The 7,674-nt window shown below is 38.0% G+C and overlaps 2 protein-coding genes across 4 annotated transcripts in view; both read left to right on the plus strand.

Moving 5' to 3' along the window:
• LOC107587537 (endoplasmic reticulum aminopeptidase 2-like) overlaps window positions 1-1,717 on the plus strand; it is a 7,884-nt gene extending 6,167 nt beyond the window's left edge. The window contains exon 12 of the mRNA XM_016275352.1: window positions 1,649-1,717. Within this exon, the coding sequence (XP_016130838.1) occupies window positions 1,649-1,717 (69 nt within the window). The remainder of the gene's footprint in view (window positions 1-1,648) is intronic.
• Window positions 1,718-2,627: 910 nt separating this feature from the next.
• LOC107587503 (leucyl-cystinyl aminopeptidase-like) overlaps window positions 2,628-7,674 on the plus strand; it is a 15,960-nt gene continuing 10,913 nt past the window's right edge. For 2 of the 3 annotated variants that reach the window (XM_016275304.1, XM_016275305.1), the window contains exons 1-3: window positions 2,628-2,692; window positions 6,300-7,122; window positions 7,282-7,420. In XM_016275304.1, the coding sequence (XP_016130790.1) occupies window positions 2,647-2,692; window positions 6,300-7,122; window positions 7,282-7,420 (1,008 nt within the window). In that variant the 5' untranslated portion in view covers window positions 2,628-2,646. Of the gene's footprint in view, window positions 2,693-3,530; window positions 3,873-6,299; window positions 7,123-7,281; window positions 7,421-7,674 lie in introns of those variants that run through there. The other variant, XM_016275306.1, reaches the window with a different exon arrangement.

Raw genomic sequence — 7,674 nt, forward strand, 5'->3', positions numbered from 1 at the left:
AGCGGCGTGGGTATACCGTTCCCCATAGCGACCCCTAGAGGACGCAGTTCGAAGTTCCACGAAAGGGAACGTCTCGGGTTACTTATGTAACCATGGTTCCCTGAGGGGAACGAGACACTGCGTCCTCTAGTTTTTTGTGCCATGCTGCGGACACAAGCTACAGACGAAGAAGTGATGATGTGCGCTACCGGCGCCTATTTTGTACTAGTCGCGACGGTAGTGACGTCATGGCTGTCGCCGGCCAAACAAGTTGCTGTTTTTTCAATGTAGGCTTCAGACACAGGTCACGACGAGGTGTTCCCCATAGCGACCCCTAGAGGACGCAGTGTCTCGTTCCCCTCAGGGAACCATGGTTACATAAGTAACCCGAGACGTTTTGGTAGTTTGCAATGTGCAGATCGATCGTTGTATGTCACGAGAGCTATAGAGAGCAGATCAGACGGCTCCTTATGCTTTCGAATCGCTCTCGAGGTACTTTGGTGTCATTCAACGAACGAACAAACACGTGCGCTTATTTGTATCGCTTTGATCGTTCTCTTTAGATCTCACTTTCTCACACGCCACGATTGGTCGATTATATACAATACCTGCATGTTATTGGTCAAACTACTTTGGATGTTTTAGGCAATATAAAAATCCTGGCCAGTACGTGTACTAATGTTAATAGGACTCTGCCTATTAATTAGGGGCATAAAATCATACTTGAAGACTGAACATTAATGAACTGAATAGGGTTTGGAATAAAAATAAATATTTTTTTATAAGGGTTGATGCAACTGAGTCTAGCCAAAAAACTAAAATGTGTTCTTATGAAACATGACAAAGACAGAAAATGTATTAGAATGAGGTATGAAAATAAATTTACACTTTTGTTAAAAGAACAGTGCTTTTAGTTTTCCATTACTGATATCACTTTTTGGACATTTAACCTTCACTAATCTTGTTTGTTGTCATCACAAGTACTTATGTAACCTTTAAAGTATCAGCAAGAAATATTAGTTAAAGTATTTAAACTAGAAATTTTGGAATTGAGAAATCTGGAATTGATTCAAAAGTGTTTAGCTGTCATTCACCTACAGGCAGAACAAACTAACATGAGCTTAATAAGGTTTGCTTCAGATTCGCTGTGTTTGCTCCATTATCTGTCATGCTCAAAACACTGTTTAATGTTGGTTAAGATCATAAGTTATGTGATGCAGCTATTAATAGTCCAAAATCCAGCCATTACAAAACTTGATAAAGTAATAACAATTGACAGCAACTAAACTGCGGGGCATGAAGATGATGATAAACATGTATGCCTAACATATTTTGGGGACATATTTGTACCCAGAAGTGAGCTAAATCTCTCAAAACCTCCTTTTGGGAGTGTCCTCATTTGTGAAATACTTAGACTAGGTTATATTATTTATAAATAGCTGTATATAAAAACAGTGAAAGTCTATAGAACGTCCCCATTTAGATACAGTAAGTAGGCCTAAACGTGTGTTTTACTGTCGCTAGGAGGCAGTATTGCTTTACTTCAGTTCACAATAGGCTACATTCAATCCAGGCATACAGTAATGTAGCTACCAATAATAAACATAATAAACTACATCATTAAAATTACTTAAGAATTTAAAAATGGAATTTTCTTTTTCATTCCCAGGGTACTTCAAATCAGAAAAAGGCCAGCCAAATCTACTACATCAAGCCAGTGCACAATGATTTTAAATAAAGCCTAAATATGTAGCAAGCATAAAATTACAAGCATTTTGGTACCTATTTATTAATCTGGTGAGAATGTTGGTTTATCAATGCGGTATTGTATCTCCGATTTGAACTTTTTCCACTGTATATTCCTTAACATAAACAGTATACTGCTGTTCTAAGAGTACAATGGCCTGACTATTTATAACGAATCCACTGGTGCTCAAATGTGCTGCACACTGCAAGCTCTTGAGAATACACCAGCCTATTGTATTGTGTTTTCACAGAGTCAAATTGTTTGCATGTGATTGTCCAAATTGCTGAAGTGACGCTATTACAGTTTTTCTTGTTGAGCATGGCAGTCTGTCTTAGCGCATGGAATCGGCAAACCATTTAAATCAGCAGGAATATGGAGCTATTGGTATGAATTAATCTTTTTATGAACTCTTTTGTTTTGTTTTTGTTTTTGCTTACAAATTAAGACTGTAATATGCTTTTAAATGAAACCTTTGTAAAAAAAAAAAAAATTATTCAAAGATCTTGTCAATCTTTATGTGTCTGTGGGACTGTATATCTGATGTTGTCTTTAATCATAACGTAATCGATATTGCAGGCAGCCATGCACCAAGGTCAGCTGCTGTATTTCTCTAGGAGTGCAGAAGCTGCGGGGTCTTAAAGGGATAGTTCACCAAAAAATTAAATGGCTGTCGTCTTTTACTCGTTCCAAACCCGTAAGAGTTTCTGTCTTCTGTGAAACACAAAATCCGATATTAGCCAGAATGTTTGGAAACCACAATCAGAAGAATCAAAATGAAATGATTACCAAATATACTTTCGCTGGTGAAACTTCCTGTATTGTGTTTTCACAGAGTCAAATTGTTTGCGTGTGATTGTCCAAATTGCTGAAGTGACGCTATTACAGTTTTTCTTGTTGAGCATGGCAGTCTGTCTTAGCGCATGGAATCGGCAAACCATTTAAATCAGCAGGAATATGGAGCTATTGGTATGAATTAATCTTTTTATGAACTCTTTTGTTTTGTTTTTGTTTTTGCTTACAAATTAAGACTGTAATATGCTTTTAAATGAAACCTTTGTAAAAAAAAAAAAATTATTCAAAGATCTTGTCAATCTTTATGTGTCTGTGGGACTGTATATCTGATGTTGTCTTTAATCATAACGTAATCGATATTGCAGGCAGCCATGCACCAAGGTCAGCTGCTGTATTTCTCTAGGAGTGCAGAAGCTGCGGGGTCTTAAAGGGATAGTTCACCAAAAAATTAAATGGCTGTCGTCTTTTACTCGTTCCAAACCCGTAAGAGTTTCTGTCTTCTGTGAAACACAAAATCCGATATTAGCCAGAATGTTTGGAAACCACAATCAGAAGAATCAAAATGAAATGATTACCAAATATACTTTCGCTGGTGAAACTTCCAGTACACAGATAGATAGACAGACAGATAGATAGATAGATAGATAGATAGATGGATGGATGGATGGATGGATGGATGGATGGATGGATAGATAGATAGATAGATAGGCAGGCAGGCAGGCAGACAGACAGACAAATTACGTAGGCTATGTACACAATAGGGAAGACAGACAAAATATGTATGCAATTATACAAGGCAATGTGAATAAGGAAGGAGAAGGATATGTTAAAATATAAACAGTGTGTTTGGGTTTTACACGTTTTGTTGTTGTTGTTTTTGGTCTACTAACTTTCATTCATTTTCCATACATTAAAAAATATTTATTAGGCTGCGCTTGACAGGGAAAACATATAAGTCATACTTGTTTAGAACAGCATGTCAGTAAGTCCAGTTTTGGGGGAACTGTCTCTTTAAACGGGGCAGCTGAAAGGGGAAGTAAAACTCGCGTGGCTTGTTTGACAGCAGTGATTGCCACTTTCAGCTTGTGTCCGCTGTTGTAGCGATAAACAGTGTCCAGCGATGGCTCAATAAACCGCTGATCGATGATTTTAATGCGCTGAACTGAGAGAGCTGTAGATCAGGCTAACAATGCTAAGCTAGCACCAGTTGATCTGAGGTGTTCCCGCATTGAGTGAATGTGTGACTCTTCACCCTTCCCAGGATTAAATACCCGCACTTTCAACTGAAACAGGATTTGGTTTTTTACTTCAGACCTGCATTTTAAACATTTAAGCATGGAGACGTTTGAAAGCGGTAAGGCTGCAGCTAATATGAACTCTTTATTTGTACGCGAGGTCGTGCACTGCGAAAAGTTATCAGCTAACATGCTACGGCTAGCCGTATGTTTTGTTTTATGTATAAGGCAATTTAATCTCCTCAAGAACTTCTGTTATAGTGTGATAACTTGCTTTCATCGTGATCCTTGTTATGTGTCAATGATTTTAGAATTAGATTTGTACGCGAGGTCGTGCACTGCGAAAAGTTATCAGCTAACATGCTACGGCTAGCCGTATGTTTTGTTTTATGTATACGGCAATTTAATCTCCTCAAGAACTTCTGTTATAGTGTGATAACTGGCTTTCATCGTGATCCTTGTTATGTGTCAATGATTTTAGAATTAGCTCGTTTGATTAAGATATCATGTATGCAATGTTCAAGCATGCTAACAGACAGATATGAATAACATTTAAATGATGTTATTTCGCAGATCAGTGCATCTGCTTTCTGAATTTCAGTGCGCTTCAATAGGTCGTAACAGGACCTCTGATTAAATTAAAATGTATCAGTGTTTATGAGGGGGTGGAAATGTCAGTAGGCTAAATCAGATCAGTGGTTTATTTGTTTTGGTGTCTGGCTGTCCTTCACGTGATGTCTCACAGTGATCTACTGTCAGCATCTGCATTTGACTTTATTCCATCGAAGTCATCACATCTGATCTTTCTGTCTGCGTGCATCAGACTCAGATCTCCAAAGAGTCCCATGGTTCATGTTTTGCACAAAATCTCCTCCCAGTCTTGGCAAGGTGACATTTGCTGCTTTGTGTTTTTATGGTCTTGTGTAAGTTTGACATGCTGGCCAGCTGGTTGTCACTTTTTAGTACTGTCTTTACTTCTCTCTTTGTGTAGGTAACTTAAGAGTTTCAACCATATAACTGTCACGAAATACAGTTGTCTGTCAGTGGCAGACCAAAAAAAAAAGTTCTTCCGTTACTTGTTCTTGTTGACTTCCTGAATGAAAGTTTGACTGTTAAGAAAGTTTAGCTGACAAAACCTATCAAGAACATATCTGGGTCATATTTCCTATATATTTTTAAATACCATGAAGCAAAATGTTGCATTCTTAATACTTAATACAAAATGTAGTATTTAAAGTGTATAGTATTTAAACATCAAGGTAGTATATGTTTCAGATTAGGCCTTTGTGCTTATTTAAAGAATCATACAGTATTGAGAATTTAATGAGAATCACCATTGTTAATAATTGGAATTTCAAAAAAATTTGAGAACCAAATATACTTAGTCACAATGAAATCAAAATTGACAAATCTTATTTTGTATTGAATATTGCAGTGCATTTACTATTATAAAAATAGAAAATGATAAATTATTTATCAGTGTACATCATTCTTTTTTAATGCGCCCTCCTAATTGTTCATCAAAAGCATTAACTTCTCTTCGCAATGATGTCAGCACGAGGACGGGATTATAATCTGACCCTTCCAGCAACCTGTCACTCTCATGAGATCACAGCAATTAGCAAACGACTATGATCCAGTCAATTCCCAATGGACAAAAAAATTTTCTTACCAGAGAAGCCATGCACTCGGATATATACGTCACAGTTGGAAAGAAAAGACGATCACATCTTCCGTTTCTTGCTAACTGTAATCAGCATGAATATAATCTCACAATGCAGAACATAAAAAAAAAAATAGGCTGAATTTTAATCACATTTGCAAAATATGCCAATGGTTCAAGAAATGTGACCTTGACATGTTTTTGTGAGATTTACAAAGGAACTGTAGCAAGTGTTTGATGAATAATTTACAAACTCTGCATGACCCTAAATGAATGTTTTGCGCTAACGGTAAACGAGTCATGTGAAAGAAGTTGAAATTCAGGTCACTTAAAGAAGAAGAGTATTTGAGCAGCAGACCTGAGTTTGACCCCAGGTCAGCAGGTAGGACACATTTAACACATTCAAGCAATGTGTTAAATGGTAATTTGATCACTGTTAACTTAGACAGTGCCTTGATTTGTTATTGAATTTATTTAGTCTAATTCTCTGTTGAAGAAGGATGTAAAAGAGGACCAATGCAGACACTTTGTTCTCTCAGGGTATTGAAAAATCTTATGCAGACAATCGTTGAGGCACATTGAATTGAGTATGAAATAGGCTATGCTGTACATTGGTGACAGCCTGTGGCCAAGGGTGCAAGTATTTACTGGAACAGTCTTAATGTTTGTCTGCACAGATGCATTGAAAGTACTTTTTCTTTCATCATTAGTTTCACTTTCATTTGCCTTCTACGTTTTACTCTCAGAGTACAAAACACTTGTGTGGGCTGACTACAAAATCTTCTCAGAAAAGTTTTCAGTTGTCTTAGACGGCAGCACTCTTGTCAACAGGAAGCCACTTTTGTATTCACACACCATTTTCTGTTTCCACTGTAACCTACAGAAAGAGCTCCACTGCCCAGGAACATGATTGAGAACAGCATGTTTGAGGAAGAGCCAGATGTGGTGGATTTGGCGACGGAGTCCCCATCCTACCCCATCGACTCAGACGATGTGGTCTATGAACCCCGCAGCTCGCGACTGTTAGTCAGAGGCCTTGGAGAAAACGACCTGGATGAAGACGAGGAAGATTATGAATCGTCTGCGCGTCTTCTTGGAATGTCCTTCATGAATCGCAGTTCCAACCAGCGCAGCGCTGCCTCATCCTACACCCGACAGCAGCATTCTGGATCGTGCTCCAAGCCTTCGACTAAGACTATGGTGGCAGGTGGTGTTGTCCTGGTTCTGGTGGCCTCCATGTTAATGGTCTTCTACTTCCTGCTAGGCTGCACTTTCACCACAGCGGGCTGCCAGAAGCCCAATTCGACCATGGACAGCATCTGTCCCATTTCCACAAACGGTAAACTTTTCCCGTGGGCCGAGTTGAGGTTACCGCCCAGTGTGCAACCTGTGCATTACAGTATTTCACTCCATCCCAACCTGACCCTCATGACCTTCCAAGGCAGTGTATCCATCTTAGTGCAAGTCTTGCATGAAACGAAGAATATTGTCCTTCACAGTTCTGATATGAACATAATCAAGGCCACTTTTGAAGGCAAAGAGGTCCACTTCCTGGAGTGCAAACCTTGGCAGCAAATCGCCTTCAAATTTCCAGAAGACCTTAAGAAGGGACAGTACGTTTTGAACATTAACTACACAGCAAACCTCTCCAGCAACTTTGATGGCTTCTACAACAGCTCATATGTCGACACAAATGGTATAAAAAGGTATTTGCAGCCCAGTTAACCTTTGTTTAACCTTCTGAACAGTTAGGATATGTTTGAATTAACTATTTGGCTTCAGTGTGTTTATTGACAGTTACTTCTACTTAGTTATGTCATTATTCCTCTCAGACACATCGTTTAATTCACTCCATCTTCTTCTAGAGTTTTGGCTGCTACTCAGTTTGAGCCCTTGGCAGCCCGCAAGGCTTTTCCTTGTTTTGACGAGCCAGCTTTTAAATCAACTTTTACAATTAAGATGACCAGAGAAAGCAAGTACATCAGCCTTTCAAACATGCCCAAGGTAGTTATTTTTGTAAATATTTATTTATTTACTTGCACTTTTCTTTTTCTGTTGGTTTTTTTTCCACTTTAAATTAAGAGGCTAATATATAAGACATTTTAATTGCTGTTCAGTTATGTCATTATATTTTGTAACGTTTCATTTTAGTCTTTCTAATAGAAAACTGAGAGACTGATACATAAAATCTTTAATTGCTTTTTTTTATTTAAATGTGTGTGTGTGTGTATATATATATATATATATATATATATATA

Source organism: Sinocyclocheilus grahami, unplaced genomic scaffold (genome assembly GCF_001515645.1).
Source record: "Sinocyclocheilus grahami isolate Dianchi unplaced genomic scaffold, SAMN03320097.WGS_v1.1 scaffold93.1, whole genome shotgun sequence".
NCBI classification, from domain to species: Eukaryota; Metazoa; Chordata; class Actinopteri; order Cypriniformes; family Cyprinidae; genus Sinocyclocheilus; species Sinocyclocheilus grahami.